Raw genomic sequence first — 17,883 nt, forward strand, 5'->3', positions numbered from 1 at the left:
ATATGCAGAACAGACTGAAGATTGTAATGAGGATTGGAAATATTTCCAGTGATGGACCAGAATTGTGATAATTTGTTACAGAGAATATTTTTCAGATTGTTCAAAACAGCATTAACCATTTGTCTCAGTTCAGGCAACCTCTGCTGTTAAAAATGAAACCAGTAGGATTTTTTTTTTAAAGACTGCAGTTCCTTAGAAATGAGTATTGTATGTTAAATGACAGTTTTTAAAGCAGAAATCAAAATGTTAACAGCCTGTGCAAATAAAAGAAAATAAACACAGTATTTTCCAAGCATTATTTACATTTACATTATTTGTCTTATTAAGGCTAAGATTTTTGCTGGATTGTACAAAGATTGGGAGCATGGCTAAATTAAATAACACTTGGGCCACCTCAGATATACGGATCTATGGGCTGAGATATCCAGAGTTTTTTCTTATTTTTATTTTGTTTTACAAAATGTTTACCGGCATTATTGCAATGAGAACTGACACAGGTCTGAGCATCACAGCCCCTCTTCTGAAACCAATGTGAGGTCCCACTAGGACTACAATTGTGTTGTAAACAGTCTGTGGTTTTCCAGGTTAGGCAGGCCTTGAGTTCCCTGTGCATCCTATGCAAGCTCCTGTCTCTTTATAGCTCCCTTTGTTCCAGTTTAAAGAAGGACCCTGTAAAGTAGAGCCCTTCAACTGAAGGTGTCAGAGGATTTCAAGTTGACGAAATCTGTTGAAACATAGAAGAAGTCCTCGGGAATACATCATATTTTTACATGCTGGAACAAAACTGCCAAAATTAAAGATAAATGAAAGTGAATATAAAAAAATAAAAATTATACACAAGTAAATAAATAAATAGGTAAAAAAATAAATAGAGAGAAAATAATAAAAAATAAATGTAGAAATAGAATTAAATATCAATTAACAAGTCAATAAAAGCGCTCAACTGTAGCAGACACTGCCAGCATAAAAAACAGCGGAAAATAATATTCAAATGAGGGGGCGGCCCTAAGTGTGTCTTGGGTTGCACTGTTTGCCTATTGGTTCAATAGTATCCCTGCAATCCGCAGTCTCACGGCTGCAGTCCCACGGTGCTTTTTTCTTTCAACAGCGCCACCCAGTGAATTGGAGTTGTCTTTCAGCTCATGGCGGTGATTCTCAAAATCGAACCCACTGGAGATGTCTGCGGCGTAACTGAGCAATATTTATGCAATAATAATTAGCAAAAAAATCTGTTGACTCATGATAACACATATTAAAAACAAATTTTAAAAAATCTTAACATGCACACATTAACTTAGACATTTCTATGTAGGTTTAGGGTTCCTCATCAAACTCACAAACTTTTTTTTCAGTAATTATATTCCCCCTCACCTGCCACCCACCCACCAACCAAACCCCCTCTCTGTACATTCACACACTTCCCCCCAAAAAACACACTCACACACAAAACACAACACAACACAAGAAAAAAACAAGCAAAATGAAAGGGTTCCCTCAGAAGATTCTTCATTGTTACCAAATTTCTTTGCTGATCTTCCTCTCAAATTCCTCTCTGTCACAGAAATCAAAGACATAAAAATCCCTGCTTAGTTAATGTAGTTAACACAGAAAACAGTACCCTAGAAAATGTGCCACAAAAATTAGCACAATTATACAATTCTTACTTAAGGTATAGTGTCTCTTTTTAACGTAGGTTAATAAAGACTTGATGTTATTCTGTTAGAAATACAGTTAAATTCTCTATTCTAACCTTAGCTGTAAGCATTGCCCAGTAATGAACACCTCCTCAGCCTGGGGCAGGGACATGTTGTGTACTATGGAAAGCCCATGAATGATAGCCTACCAAGAGAAAGTGATTTAGAGTATCATGAAAAAAAAAAATTTGTTTGTCTTACAGTGTACAAAAAAAAAAAAAACCTCCGGAAGCATCACATCCAAAATGAACTCTACCTCATCCGTGAGGTTTATAGATGTTCTTTGCAATATGTCCCTCAGATGGTTAAACAGGGTGTCTCTGGGTTCTTCAGTCCAAAGGTAGACCAGGACCTTAAAGCACTTTCTCTTAGGGATTAGGCTAAACAAGTTACTGAATGTGACCGCGCTCTAGGTTAGACCCAAATTATAACTTTGAGGAAATTACCAAGTTTCGATTTAACCCCCAGAAGACTAGTTTTACTGAGACACGGCAAAGTGGCAGCAAGTGAAGAAACCAGAGTCAGGAGTGATATTCAAAAAATATAGATTTATTTTGAATTAACTTTAGTTCTAATTTAGTTCAAGATAAAATGTATAATTTATTCAAACAGTTTTAAAACATTTGCAACAGCAACAATAAATCACCAGGGTTGGGGACCACTGCTCTAACGGGCAGAAACCTCATACAGAACCAGACTTATGTTAGACAGATATCTGCACGGTGCTCTTCACTGCTGTCTTACAGTGTAGTTTTCCGTGTATTAATGTGTAGTTTCCTCAACTGTTGGGGTAACTCTCACACGTGTACCATGACATTTTGCGCTATTTATGGGGAAATTAAACTCGAGTCTTACCCCTAAATTCCACCACAAGTGCCGCGCAGCGGAGCGCAGTGGTCTTGCTCAGATTGTCAAACCTCACAGGAAGCCCCTAGATTCCCAGGGGCCCCCAAAGCATCTCTTAAAAACTGATTTATGAAGTTCTCTTCAATTGAAAGCATTTTTTTTCTAAATCTTACTTCACATGCTTCAAAATTCATCAAAAGGTTTAATCTGTAATGATGGTTTTGGGTCCTCCCCCTCCCTTCTTACTCAATGAACTATTCCATGTTACAACACATCTGAACATTTGATTCAGGAAGAAAGTGGTAAAAACACTTTCACATTTTTTTCTCATTTTCAACCAAGTGTGAAATAAAACCAATGTTGCTCTGAGATCTGAGATAAACATATCAGACTTTAGGATTTTAAGGACTTTATCTAGCCCAGGAAACAGGATCATTTTCTCTAAATCAAACTTTTTGAGTTGGTGATAAACATTATTGTACAAAATCTCTTTTTTGGAAACATAACTCACTGGACAGGGGGTCAAATAAAAATACATTCACTTTAAAATAATAGGACCAAAAAGTATGGTAACTGTAAATATCACCTCTTTCAGTAGATTTTTTTCCAGTTTGATGTTGTACTTGATATTTACATATTTTTTCTTTAGTAAATTATTTTTTCAATATTTACCTATTGTAATGTTTTTCACTTCATCCTTTCTTGTTTGTTACTGTTACTCTGTAAATTCCCCACTGTGGGACAAATAAGCTTCAATGGACCATAAAAGATTTCAAATCCAGGACAAAGTGGACTAAATGATGGATTCACTTTTTTCTAAATCAAACTAAAGTACAGAACTTGAGGAAATGCATTTAGTTGTGTTAAGTTAGCATGTACAAGACATGTAACATAAATGTGAGGTGAATTTACCCCAATTTATCTAAGTACTTTATATCTTTTTATTCCAGTTAATTTTTTTCAATATCTATCCAAAAAAACTTGATACAAGTTGTTACCTCAGATTTATTGGATAAATGATGTAGGTTACTTATTACAGTGTGTTTTGTTCCTGCCTGTTATGAGTTGGCATGATCACGGCTGACAGTTTGACCAGTGAATAAAAAACCAAAGTTCATAAATCAGCATCATCATTCATTCATCATCAGTACAGCATCCGGACGGGCGTTAGGTTTTATTTTACTTAAGTTGTGCAAAATTCTAGTCATAATGAAAATGCCGGCAAGGCACAATTGTACTTTTTCAGAATTTCAGAAGTAATGCTTTGGTTTTACAGAAAGTTGTAATGGAAATGCAGCTAATGAGAGCTGTGTAGTGATTTCCTGGCCGCTGGCAAGAACATCTGGTCCATTTCTGTACTCACTTGTGGATCCACCAATAGGCAAACAGTTCAACCCAAGACACAAAACCTGTGTTCACACCAAAAGAGGCAAAAACGGCAAGCACGCTTGAGAAAGCCAACAGCGGCCAAAGTGGCCAAGCCGCTTTGGCCGCTCGTCACGTGACTGACGTCAAAGTAAAATCACGCTTGTCATTTAAAGGAGCCGCACAGCGGACTTCCTCACAGCTGCAGCTGCTTGCTGTTGTTCAACTCCAGTTTAAAGCATGAACATAAAGTAAAATCACCATCCACTCAGTCACAAACGGATTGACAGGCAGGAAGCAATTTACAAAGGTGTGTGTGTGTGTGTGTGTGTGTGTGTGTGTGTGTGTGTGTGTGTGTGTGTGTGTGTGTGTGTGTGTTCTATAATCCTAAAGAAAAATACCCAGGAGCCCGACTCAGTGTTAATCTTTTAATCAATAAATGAAACCCCTGCGCAGCCGGTGCGTATTCCCCGTTCCAAAATGAATAAAAACCAAAATAAAACAATAATCTCAATGTTCATAACCCCAAAATCATGAAACAGTTCCCAACTAACGAAAAATACAAGCTGTCCTTCTTCACACTATTTTAAAGGGTCCTTAATTAGCACGGAAAAGCACGCAAGACAATGTTAAAAGTTTATAAAAAGGAAGAAGACGAAAAATAAGAATGAGCCATGGTGAGATTATCATTATTATTATGTAAAAAATTAAAATGACGTATTTCTGTGTGTACTGCAACATTTAATAACTTTAATCTTCTTTTTGGACAGTGAATATATTAGGAATTTATTCTCATAATTATCTTATCTAGAGATAACGATTTTACACACACACACGCACACACACACGCACACACACACACACACACACACACACACACACACACACACAAATATATATATATATATATATATATATATATATATATATATATATATATATATATATATATATAGTTGTATTTTCACTTTTATTTGTTTTTAATTTTGGCAGTTTTTGGCCCTTCATAGGTGTAGTGCTCATCTCTCCATAAATTTTGACTCTCCCTTAAAATACAAATTAGTGCAGTAATTTAAGCCTAATGGTAAGAAAAAGGGAGGGTCTTTAAAATTTTAACCTCCTAGAAAGTTTGTACAGTTCACCAGTCAGTGCATTGTTCAGACTCACAGTTGAACAATGCCTCTGTAGCACTTACAATGTGGTGTTCAGTGCACTGAGAAGCCTTGCGCATCGCACTGACACAGAGTGGGTGTTCGTCAAACTAACCAGTTGTATGCATCTACTTCTTATTTTGTGTTAAGTATGGGTTCCTCCTTATTTTTTCATTCGGTAGGATAGCTTGTTTTGTGGACAGAAGTTTTTGAGAGCCACTTCTCAGTATTTTCAAGTTTTCCTTACATTGCCACAAAAGCATATATGAGAGCTGCCCCAAGAGTCATATTTTAACATCTTTCTGAGGAGCTAGAGTCAAATGTGATGACTGTGTCTCTACTTTAGTACATGGCACAACTGATTACGAGAAAGATGCTGCACATTTAGAAAGGATGTTAACCCAAAAACACTACACACTACATTTGCAACAAATAACTGAAAAGTTAAAGGTAAAGGTTAATGTCTGATATTGAGAAATGAGACATGTTGATGGACTATGCTATGTTGGCCAATGTTGAAAGGAAAGGAAAATAAAGATTCAGTTAACATTGAAGTATCACTACCGAGACAGTATCAATACCTGGAGCACAGACAGCCTGTGTGCCCTGCAGTGTAACATACCAGTGTTCAGCAGGGTCTAATATCCACTGCATACTCTCTTCACTCATGGTGACAAAACACTGTCACAACAAAAACACATTTCAAACCACTGAAAAAAAACTGCCTAAACACTCCTCTCTTTTGGTCAGGCTTGGTGCACTGCATTTGCTTTAGACTTTTGTGCGTTTTATAAATTAACAGCAAATTTCTCCTGATAGTGATGGAGCATTGTTAATGGAACAAGAAGGCTAAGGACACTATCAGTTATAATTACCAGCTTACTCTAAATTTACAATTGAAAGCAAAAGCTAAAAAGGTTCAGATGTTAACTAAAAGCCTCCTGCTTTTGATAGTGGCATTTATATGTTGGCTGTTTTCTCCCACAGTGTCCAGTTGCCATGGAGCTGTCTCCCCCTCCCTTGGGTTTAGAAGAGGAGTACAGGACACTTTTCCCCACAGAGTCCCTCCTTTTTCTCCACGAGCTGCTTTCCACATTCGATAAGGAGGTGGACGAGGTAGGAGTGACAGTGAAGCTGGGTGTGTTTGTAGCATGTCAGACTTGATTCAGTAGCTCTCTATCTCTGTGCTCAGGTTCTGCAGAAACGAGTTCACAGAAAGGCCCACTTGGACATTTCTGGTGACTCACCAGATTTTCTGGACACAACCTCTCATATCAGGAGGGACCCAGCCTGGAAGGTGATGCCCGTCCCCCTGAGGCTCCAAAGAAGATATGTAGATGTTGGAGATCTGGCTCCATGTGACACCCAGCGCTTCATTAAAGCCCTCCAGACCTCTGCACAAGGATTACAGGTACCTAAACATGTAAATAAAATGTGTGCTGATCTTCATCTCAGTCACAACAATCAACAAACAGTCTGCTTAAACTAATACACAAAGAAAGATATGGTTCTTTTACTGAGCACACCATGGGAACATTCTCAGTGCACGGTGGAAACGATGTGTAGTCGGTCATGTTTTGAAAACAGAACATGGACGAAGCATTTCCTTTCAGTCAAAGTGTAATAAACAGCAGTTATTCTTCTCACATGATTTTTTTTCTCCCACAGGTTGACTTTGATGACGGAAACTGCCCAACATTTTTCAATCAGATTAGAGGAATTCATAATGTTTATAAGGCCGTTCACAACCAGCTCAGCGGTAAGTGTGACTCATTGGTCATAGTTATGTATGTAACTGAGTAAGGACTGGTGAGGGGCTTCTGGTGCCAGGGATTAAAACTAACAACACCACCTTAGGACTCTCACCCAGAGATTAACAACAGATAACCTTTTTGTTGCTCCTGACCCTTCAACTGAGGGTTTCCCCTTTAAGACACAGGCAAGTTCCACAAATGAATACAAAGGCACCTTTTTGTGTTAAAAAAATATAAATACAAACTTTTTTTCACAAATGATAAAATAGTTATTTTTTTAAATGTATAATAAATTACAAATAATTGATAGGCACCTGCAGCAACCCTAAGGTGACACCCTGGACAAGAGACACAGAACGGTGTCTGACGGACTTATCAGGTCAAGCTGGAAAAAAAACACATTTCCTCAAATGTCAAATAAAAATGTGCTTTGAATCACAGGAAACAAAAACAAAACAAAACAAAAAACCTGAATAAATAAACTGCAGGACACCCAAGGTCTCCTAAACCCAGAGTGAACCCTAAATGTTACTGAGAAGCATCTTATAGCATCTTTCTGCAAACTGTTACTGTGCAGTGTCTTTCTGCAAAGTGTTACCGAGCAGCGTCTTTCTGCAAACTGTTACTGTGCAGTGTCTTTCTGCAAACTGTTACTGTGTAGTGTCTTTCTGCAAACTGTTACTGAGCAGTGTCTTTCTGCAAACTGTTACTGTGTAGTGTCTTTCTGCAAACTGTTACTGAGCAGTGTCTTTCTGCAAACTGTTACTGTGTAGTGTCTTTCTGCAAACAGAGAAAAACCAAAGAAACTAAACCCAAAACAGAAATCCAAAAAGAAATACTTATGTAACTTAGATGAAACAGAACTCTACGAAACCCACAGAGAAAGTAAGATAAACTAAGGTGCCGTTAAGTTTAAGATCCTAACCACAAAGAACGAAACACAAGAAAAAGGAACAGGAAAAAAACAAAGCAAAAGACAAGGCTTCAGTGGCAAACTGTAATGACAACATAGCATAATAGCCACTTCACAACACCAGATTAACACTCACAGTGATGCTTGGTGCTACAAACATTTCGGTCACCTTGGCTGTTCACAACCTCGGCACGACACTCCGCTGGTTATCACTCAACACGTTAACGATCTTCACTTCAAATTTCAAAGCTGAAACTCCTCGGGGCATGTGTCAAACTCATTGGGCTCTAATTTCGTAGACCAGGCGCAAGCGCAGGCGCATCTGCCCTGTGCCGGCCTTCGCTGCACGGACAGGGTGTGACCGGCGCACTTTGCAAGTTTCCTGTAGTGCCAAGAGAGGCGCAGTCAAGGCGCAGAGGAGCGCAGAGGAGCACAGAGGAGCGCAGAGGATCGCAGAGGATCGTAGAGGAGCGCGTCCACGCCTCCCTCCGTGCAAATGGCAGTGAGGAAGGAGAAAAGTCGTGAGTGGGTTTAACACAGCCGAGCGCTATATTCACCAATCAAATGAGCGCCTCTCCTCGCCTTTAAATGCCCTGCAGCCGAAGCGCAGTGACAGTTTAATTTTATCATGGACGACGACAGCAGCAGCACCAGGCGGCCTAACTCCCAGGAGGAACCTGATCTATTGGTCCGGGAGGTTCAAGTTCGCAGTACCAGAATATATGATACTGCGAACAGACCTCCACAGGCTGATGATGCAAAAACAGCCTGGGATGAAGTTACAGATACTGTTTATCAGGTTTGCCCAGATATTCTGAGTTATTCTTGTTTTTTTCAGTCTGGCCAAGTGATCGAGACTTACACACGCATAGAACGTAACTTTCTGTTCCACCCTTCTGCAGTTTGTGCCCTATCTGAAACCCCTCCCTTAAATGAATAAAGAAAGAAAGAAATCCACAGTAAAGTTAATGAGAGACAGAGCAGCAAACAGTGGCGTCTACAAGAAAGTTAATATTTCATGGTCTTGTTCTTCTGTGAAAAACCTGAAAAGGGTTATTAATTTATTATTGATTTCAAAAATAGTGTTATATATTCCATTAATAGTGTTAGTATTTATTTTCTGATTTTTTTTTTTTCCTGTCAAGATCCCAGAAAGGGTTATTCATTTTTGGATATGTGTGGCTTTCTGGGAAACAATAATTATTTATGTTTGGACACCTCTGCGATTGTCACACCTTTTTTTACAAACTGACTCAGGCCCCCCATCAGAGAAGGGAAATGTTGTTTGGCCCAGACGGGAGAAAGTTTAGGGACCCCCAATGTAAGGAGACGGGGCAAAAGAAAGCTCCGTGATCAAAAGAGCCACATGGTGGCCACGATGCGCGTCACCATGTCGACCACCTTGCGGGACAGATGTGATCTGTTCCTGTGTCATGAATAGGAGTGAAATGGAGACAGTTCAATTTAAACACTCAAGTGGGCAAATAGATTTATGATGCTTGTGATCCACCTGCATTCCTGGTCTGTCTTTGCCAAATAGCAGAGCCTTTGGTGATATATCCTCTCCCGGTACCTCCTCCTCCTCCTCATCCTCCTTGCAAAAATGTACTCCATCTATTTAGATCACGTTAAGAAGAATGATTAATCCAGAGATATATTGGCAATCACAGGTAAATCCTTCATACAAATCTGAGTGTCTTACCGTTATTCAGCAAGCAGTCTTTTTTCTTTTGGCTTGTGCCCCCTGGGCTGCGCCAAGAAATTAGAGACCACAGAGTGAAGCCCCATGTCAGTGCTTGTATCGCTTTGAGAAAGTCACGTGACCAAAACAGCTGGTGTGTCCCCAGTCTCACTGAGGCCCCAAACTGTGTTTACGGATTGCACCTGTCAACAGGATGCATCTTTGCCACTACAATCACAGATATCTTGAAGCACAATTCTTTCCTTAAATCTATTGTGATACAGAGCCAGAAAGAAAAGTAAGGTTCGCAGTGTGAGACCATTTTGATCTCATATCGGCAAATAAGGTTTTTCTTTTGATTTCATCTTTTTCATGCCTCAAAGATAAGTACAGAAGCAACACCATCATTCACGACATTTAACTTTAAGTCACATGTTAGAACTTGTGTTCACATTATTTATTGACTTTATATTTTAAAGATATAGAATAGAATAGAATAGAATAGAACTTTGTTGTCTTTGTAACAAGTACAACCGAATTGAAGTCACAGCAGCAATCAAGAAAACAAAAGTAAGAAAGTGTATAGAAATTGCAAAAAGGTGCAAAAAAAGTGAGAAAATAGATGATGACAGCTTGTTCATCATTGTCCAGTCAGCCAGCCTCCACCTCCACAGGGTCCAGGACTGAGCTTCTTCAGCAGGTGAAGATCCTCCAATGTGGTGTTGGTGTCTTGTGTTAGCTCTGTTAGCCATGTCTGTGAATAGCATGATGCTACTCTGCCCTCTGGTATTCCCTCTGTTGCTGGGTTAGCACAGTTAGCTTGTCCGTCTTATTGTCTTATTATTATCCAACTTATCTCCAATAAGATGGACGAGCTAGCTGTGCTAACCCAGCAACAGAGGGAATACCAGAGGGTAGAGTAGCATCATGCTATTCACAGACATGGCTAACGAAGCGAACACCAGACACTAAGGCCACATTGGAAGAGTTTCACCTGCTGTGAGCAGACAGCATCCAGGAGACAGCTGAGCGCTATGGATGGAAGGACAGGTCTATGTTGTCACCTCTTAGCTCACACCTGAGAACCAGCACGTGGTCCTCACCTCCTTCTCCTCACCTCCTTCTCCTCACCTCCTCCTCCTCACCTCCTCCTCCTCACCTTGTGGGAAATCATCAGGCCTTACACCAGTTAGCATTGACATGCTACAGGCTGCTAACAGCTGATTTCACATGTAAACAATGCAGCCATGGTTACATGTAAAATCCCAGACAAACACAGGAGAAAAGTAGTAAAAATATCACTGAAGACAAAACCAGTTTGGTGTCCATGACCAACAAATGAGCCATACAAAGTGATGATCCACTCCAGATACAAAGATGACGAAAAAGAGATGAAAAAAATTACAAGAAACGGACAAAAAAGACAGAGCTGCTGCAAAAGGCAGCCATAGCCAACAGGGCGGCGCCTATCATATGAAAGGTATTTTCGTAAACCATAAACCATTTAGATTACTTTACAATGTAAAATGTAATAATTTAAATAATTTAGTGTATTCTGGGTCATTGAATCAATATGCCAGTTGAGTCTCTCAACTGTGTTTCCTGCAATGATGTTTAAGATCCAGCAGGTGTTCTTATTGAGCCGACACAGTTACACAGTACCAACACAGTATCAATACAGTTTGAGAGATGTGCCGCAATGGTTCATGAGGCCTCATCTATCCATCACTAGCAGCCACACACACACACACACACACACACAAACACACACACACACACACACACACACACACACACACACACACACACACACACACACACACACATGAAACGGTCCTGGGATGGAAACATGTTTCAGTTGATAAATGCTAACCCAGCTACCACAAAGTGACCTGCAGCACAGCTCTTACTTGCTCTTAACCTGGAAGTATGAAGAGAGAGAAAGAGGAGCTGCTGCAGGTAAATATATCCTCCCTGGAACAACCAGGAAATCAATAGTTCCACCTACCGTCTCAGGGCTAACCAGCTGGTTACATATTTGAAATCACTGATACATCTGTATCCCTGTCACTGCAGAGCTCACACCTTGTTCTTTTGTCTATGTGATCACAGATACTCCACACATATCTCAAGCTCCAGTGCTGATGCTCCGCCCCCGCGCCTGGAACATGGTGGAGCACAACATGATGGTACCTCAGCACATGTACCTGTGAATTCACAGCCAGCTTATCAACCTGCAGCCGGGGTGGTCATAAGAGACTGATATAAAGAGAAAACTTGAAGTGAAGTTAGAAATCCAAACTGTAGCACCTCTCACAAAAAGTGATTTTCATCCAGAACCCACATGGTTCCTGTGGTATGTCTGCTTTTCCACCACCAAGACCAGGGTAGATTATTTGTGTGTTGACTCATGCATTAATGTTTTGTTACTCAGTATTATTTATAAAGATATTGATAACGAGCATTGAAAAAAACAGTTGAAGTTGCTATTGGTGGATTCCCTCACCACACACACACACACACACACACACACACACACACACACACACACACACACACACACACACACACACACACACACCATGAACCATTTCCAGCTAAAAATTATTTACTGCTGAAAAACCTCTTCCACACACTTTGGTGTGACATGCATGCAGAGATCTCAGCAGATCCCAAGCCTTGTTTTTCCATGTTAAAAAACATGTTAGGGTAAGGTTCCAAAGGCATTTCAGCCTGGGCGAGGGAGACCACAGGTAGAAGTCATGTTTCAGTGCTCTCGCCAGAAACACGGCACCGTTCTTATATGCACTCTTACTTGGAATTTGAAAAGGCAACTTCTGGTGGCAAAATGTGAAAAACCACATTTTTTTATTTCAAATGATAACCAATTTGTTGTTTAGTATCCTTTTCTGAGCAGAAAATCCAATAACCAGAAAATGCATGCATCAATATATCCACATTTACCCAAAATAACAAATCACCCGGTGCTTGGGGATATCAACTCAATAAGTGAACCCACTCTCTTACTCTTAGTCGGTGCATGCTTAAATAAAAAGGGTGGAGTTTGCTGAGTCTGACCAATCACAAAGAGGGAGAAATGAAAGAAACCCCACAGAGCAGCCTACTTTACCCTGGAGAAGCAGACAGTTATTCTCAAGAAATGTGGGGAACTCAAACTCATCATCCAGGACAGAAAGCAACACTGCTGCTGCCGAAAAAATCCAGGAAGGAATGCTGACGGAAAAGTACGGGCTTCCTTTATTTGTAAATGAATGAGATTATAGAAAAATGATTATCAGACAATATAAACAGACAGCGCTCTGATCACTTAGTTTCCCTGGGTGAAGCTCTCCCTCAGTGCGCTTCCTTTGGTTTCTATTTTCAGTGAGTTCAGCTCACTGTTAGGATAGCCATTCAGCTTCAGCTGCCATGTTGATTTATCCCAGCAAGAAGTGAAACAGCATTGTAGGACCGAAAATCCAGGGTTAGACCTGAAGTTACTTCGCTACGAGAAAATCCAGCTTTGTGGTACAGGCCCCTGATCAGGGAGTACTCATGGATAGAAAACAAGAAGTTTACAGAGTAAATTTGGTTTTCCATGTTTAGATGTAGACTCAGCAGTAAAGTCTGTATATAAACTATACATTCTCCATTGTGATGTTCTGTTTGTCAGGTGGAGGGAAAAGAAGCTCCTGGTCCTCTCTTTGACTTTGGACTCCTTATGTTTCACTGTGGAAAGACACTGTTTGAAAACAAGAGTGGGCCCTTTTTCTACCTCTCCAAAGTAAGACTCAGTCAGGGGAACAGATGACAGGTGTTATACTGAATTTGATCTTCAGCTCCTCTGTTCTCTCCTCTCCTCCAGGTGGAGAGCTTTATGGAGGCTCGACTATGGAACAAGATATTTGTGTGGACACAAGACAAGGTTTGTGTATTTGTTGGTGTTCATGAACACAGAAGTTCCCTCATTTCTGTCAACTTCAAGAGTTACAATTTGAATTCTTTTACTTTAGATAAGCTGATTGATACTTGAATGAAACAAACTCAAACTCAGTCCCCAGACAATGTTAAGCTCAGTGAAAAGTAAACACACAGATCATACGTCAGTGAATTTTTGTAAAGAGAGGATTTGACAGCTGCCAACTGACCAGTATCAGCCAGGTCATACCTGGGACAAAAGTGGTTCCTGCTGAGTGAGCCAGGGCCTTCTGACCACTCCTCTCCAATTAAATAATCAATAGAATGTGTTGATAACACAAGAGAAACAAAAATATTCTACTGATAGTAAATACACTACCATGGATGACAAGGGAGATCAAGATGCTTCATTAGCAGGAATAATGAGCTGCATACACAGAACAAAGCATCAATAAAGCACATGCATCAGTCAAAAGTGTTAGAGATGATCGGTGATAAAAGATTTTTTTTTTTTTTTTTCCCCAGAATTCTATTTCTTTCTTCTACATAATAAAAGAACTTTTAGACTGGTTTTATAAGGTTTTATATGGATAAGTGGTGTAAAGGAGGGTTGTCTTACGTCTTTGAATGCATCATTCCTGGAGCAGGAGCTTGGTTCCCTTTCAGACCCCATCGTACTCTAGAAAAGTGGTTCCAGCTGTGAAGGAAGGGGATTAATGGGCTGGACAAGCTAGATCAGACGACACACACTTTGGGACTACTGGTGAAAAACCCCTTAGTTTTCTTTGTTCAGACTCAACTTAAAAAAAAAAAAACTTTATAGAGATTCTCAGTCTGCATCATCATAAAGATGGGCACCCATTTTGAGCACAGAAGCAGCATTTAGCTTTATTCATTTAGATGAGCTAGCGTTCTGTAAATACTCAATTCAACCTGTTAGCAGCATCAAAATGTACGGTTGTTCTGTGGTCAGATGACACAAACCATCTTTACAAAAGAGTCGATTTCTATCATCGGCTATCAAGTTTTGACAGTTACAGAGCAACCGGTGTTTTGGAGTTCATAGAACCATGCTAACTGGTGACTATCAGTGATTAGTGGCCAGGAGTCACCAGTAAACAAGGTCACACTTTACTCTAAAACACCAGTGACATCTGTGGGTGTGTAATTAAATGTGTTTTCTTTATCCAACCTCAGGTAGTCAAGTTTGACCACAAATAAATAATATTAACTGATGATATTCTAAATCCACTTTGCTCATTTGATGAAAAAGTTGTTTTCAGGCCAAAGTTATTACCAAACATGAACTCAGTATGTAGTAAAACATAAGTGAACATAAATTGTGATTACCAGAAAAAAAATGCGTTGTATAATCAAACTATTTAATAGTCTTATTAGTAACCCTGAAATACACAACTATTAATACTCTGATAGATTTGGTGCAGTTCTCTGTCCAGAGGTACTGGCTCCTCTGTTATGAACCGGGTCTCATGCTCAGCTGTGTGCTCATTTTGGTTTGAAAGGGTTTCTGATTTATTGACATGTCTACTTCCTAGAATGTCACGGTCTGGAAAGTGTTAGCGGATAATGCAGTCATGTACGGAACCCCAAAAGAATAATTGAATAAATAAAGTTTTAATAATTAACACACAAATATATGATATTGCCATTAAATTGTAAAATAAGGCAATATTTTTTATGATTTTTTAAATTATTCTTTAACATTAAATTATTGTAACTAACTATTATAACTACAAATAGAATAGAAAATACTTTATTAATCCCCTAAGGGGAAATTCAGGAGAAGTCACAGCAGCAATAAAAAAAAACAAAAGTGAGAGAGGTTTTCTTTTACCTTAAAGCCTGAAACGAAGTATGAGCAGTGTTTGAGCTTTCCCTACATACAATAAATGTACAGTGTGACGGTAAGAAGCTGTTTTGAGTCCTGTGTGCAACTTTATTAACCTGTGGAGAACCCCCCTGGATCTCTACAATAGGCAACAACAAGCTCTTTGCAATCTTAGCGCTGGGCCAGCACAGAGCCAATGCTGTCCTCTGAACCATATGTGTAGAGCAAAAAGGGCTGTGTGAAGATGGGATGAGCTACAATCAGTGGGTGAGTGAGAGCATGTTTCAGTGGTTGAGAAGCATCCTCGCATTCTGCAGTCCACTTGAACACTGCTCATTTTGTGTCAGGGTATGCGGGGGTGCAGCAATGATAGACAAGTTCTTGGCAAATCTGCAATACTATGAACACAGTCCAACAAATGACCTCCCCTCCGTAGTTGTCCTCGGAGTAGGTCACCCACAAACTTTTTCAAGTTTCTTTGCATCTGGTTGGAGACAACTGTTGGAGACCACATGTCCGAGAAAAGTCACTTGTGTCTCTGTGAGCTGATGTTTCCTGGCTTTCAACTTGAGACCAGCTGAGCGAAACCTGCCCAACACCTCCTCTGGGCTCTTTAGGTGTTCTGAAAAAGAGTGGTTGAAAACCAGGACACCATCCAAAAAGATCAAACACTCTTTCCAGTGCAGGCCATGAAGCACCAGCTCCATCAGCCTTTATATGCTGTAACGATGCAAGTCACATCATAAATATCCCATGAGTCGTGGAGTAATCTTTTCGTTTTCTGCCCTGCTTCGCAGTGTTTCTATTCGTACATAAAGTCAGCACGAGCACAAATTCCCCCGTCACTCTGTGTGGTTTGTATTTACTTTAAACTTCATCCTGATCAGTCTGTGGGGAGTGTAATGATGATCAGTGCTGTGAATCCAGTGGCACATATTATGCACCAGCTGATTGATAATCCTCCTGGTGCTCCTACAGGTGAACCTGTTGCTACAGGAGTTACCTTCCTGCTGTCTCTCTGGGACAGAAGTTACAGTTTGTCTATCTTTCCCTTCATTCTTTAAATACCAACAGAGGAGTTTTCCTTCAGCCTTTCTTGAACAAACATAAAGGCCTGTCAGCTTTCATACCACTTTGACCAATGTTACCTCTGTACAGGGGCGTGTCCAGACTTTCAGAATGGGATGTAACAGTGACGGCAGTAACATACATAGGGGTGGCCAGAGTGTGCATTATTTTCACCATTTATCTTCTTTAACTTCACTTTCTACTTTAAAACTATGAGTCACTATGCTGTTTAACTATTATATTCCAGAGAATGATTTTACTATACAAATGTAGTATGTGCATCAGCCAGTCTAATCAATTTAAAGTACTTTTTAATAAAAAGATAGATCTCAGCATGGCTGCAAATCTGTGTGGGCTGAATCTGTGTGTTTGTGTGTGTCTCTAGCTGGGCCTGCCACTGGGCAGCATCAAGGCCACAGTGCTGATAGAAAATGTTCTTGCAGCGTTTGAAATGGAGGAGATTCTTTACGAGCTGCGAGATCATTCAGCTGGACTCAACTGTGGCATCTGGGATTATTCAGCTTCATTTGTCAACAAGTTTGGTAAGAGTGAACCCTCCTGGCTCTTATCTGCTCTTCATGTTCTCCTCTGCACCTTTTCACCTGTCTTCCAGAGTTCCAAGGTTAGATTTACCATCAAAGCTGGTTTCATAAAACCAAGATGTATTATATCTTCTCCAGGTCAGCGAAAGAACTTCCTGCTGCCTGACCGCAGTAAATATGTGAACATGGAGAAGCGTTTCCTGCAGAGCTACATGGACCTGTTGGTTCAGACGTGTCATCGGAGGGGAGCGCTGGCCACTGGAGGAATGGCAGCTTTACTGCTGCCTCAGGATCCGCTCAGCATTTCCCACCAAAGAGTGCTGGCCACCGTCACCAGGTAAAAACCTGCTCATTGAGCATGCTCTCATCCAGTATTTAAATATAAAGTAGTGCACATCAAGACGGGAGCGTCTCCATCAGCTTTTGTTCGAACATGAAGCCAAACAAAGACCTGCGATGAGTGCTGGTGTCTTTTACATTTGAGGTCCCGTTCTGAGCGTACATGGGGCTGTTTGAGCAGTGGAACGGTCCCGTCCTTTCGGACTAAAACTTGTCTATATTTATAACTTAACGCACACATAAGGAATGAAAAAATCTTAGCGGTTGTTGAAAAAATGAGACAGTCCACACATGACAAATATCACTGTTTTGGTCGTCTGTATTTTTTACCAATCACTATAGTTTACATTCTCCTATCCGGTAATCTCACAGATTCTTTGATTCAAAGGGACTTTTGAGTCAACAAGCATGTTGAAGGACGTGACAGTTGCTGAACAGAAAGTTTTTACATTTTGAATCCCTTATACGTCCATTATGACACCACACTCTGTTCAGCTCCTCTCTTTGATACTGTGATTGTTCTGTTTTTCTGGACCTGCAGTAAACTCTCTGCCGTCAACAAATCTCAATGTTTGATGTCCACCTAACATAATGCTACATGTTTACCATGGCTTCTTCCTACAGTCAGCTTGCTTCCTGCTTCCTATCCTTTTGTTACATGTCATAATCTACAAAGATTACAAGTACTGACGAGTTTAATGTTTATACTTTCACACTGGGTGAGAATGTTTTATGAGCAGACAGCACGATAGATAAACAACCC

General features: G+C 40.1%; 1 protein-coding gene across 1 annotated transcript in view; it reads left to right on the forward strand.

Annotated features, from left to right (window-relative positions):
• ugl (ureidoglycolate lyase) overlaps positions 1–17,883 on the forward strand; it is a 33,465-nt gene that overhangs the window by 851 nt on the left and 14,731 nt on the right. The window contains exons 3-10 of the mRNA XM_074674527.1: positions 6,044–6,172; positions 6,249–6,467; positions 6,725–6,815; positions 11,517–11,593; positions 13,078–13,188; positions 13,270–13,329; positions 16,625–16,781; positions 16,920–17,118. Coding sequence (XP_074530628.1) covers positions 6,044–6,172; positions 6,249–6,467; positions 6,725–6,815; positions 11,517–11,593; positions 13,078–13,188; positions 13,270–13,329; positions 16,625–16,781; positions 16,920–17,118 — 1,043 coding nt within the window. The remainder of the gene's footprint in view (positions 1–6,043; positions 6,173–6,248; positions 6,468–6,724; positions 6,816–11,516; positions 11,594–13,077; positions 13,189–13,269; positions 13,330–16,624; positions 16,782–16,919; positions 17,119–17,883) is intronic.

The sequence above is a fragment of the Halichoeres trimaculatus genome, unplaced genomic scaffold, assembly GCF_033239565.1.
Source record: "Halichoeres trimaculatus isolate MK-OKI-2021-1 unplaced genomic scaffold, fHalTri1.1 fHalTri1_scaffold_7, whole genome shotgun sequence".
Classification (NCBI taxonomy): Eukaryota; Metazoa; Chordata; class Actinopteri; order Labriformes; family Labridae; genus Halichoeres; species Halichoeres trimaculatus.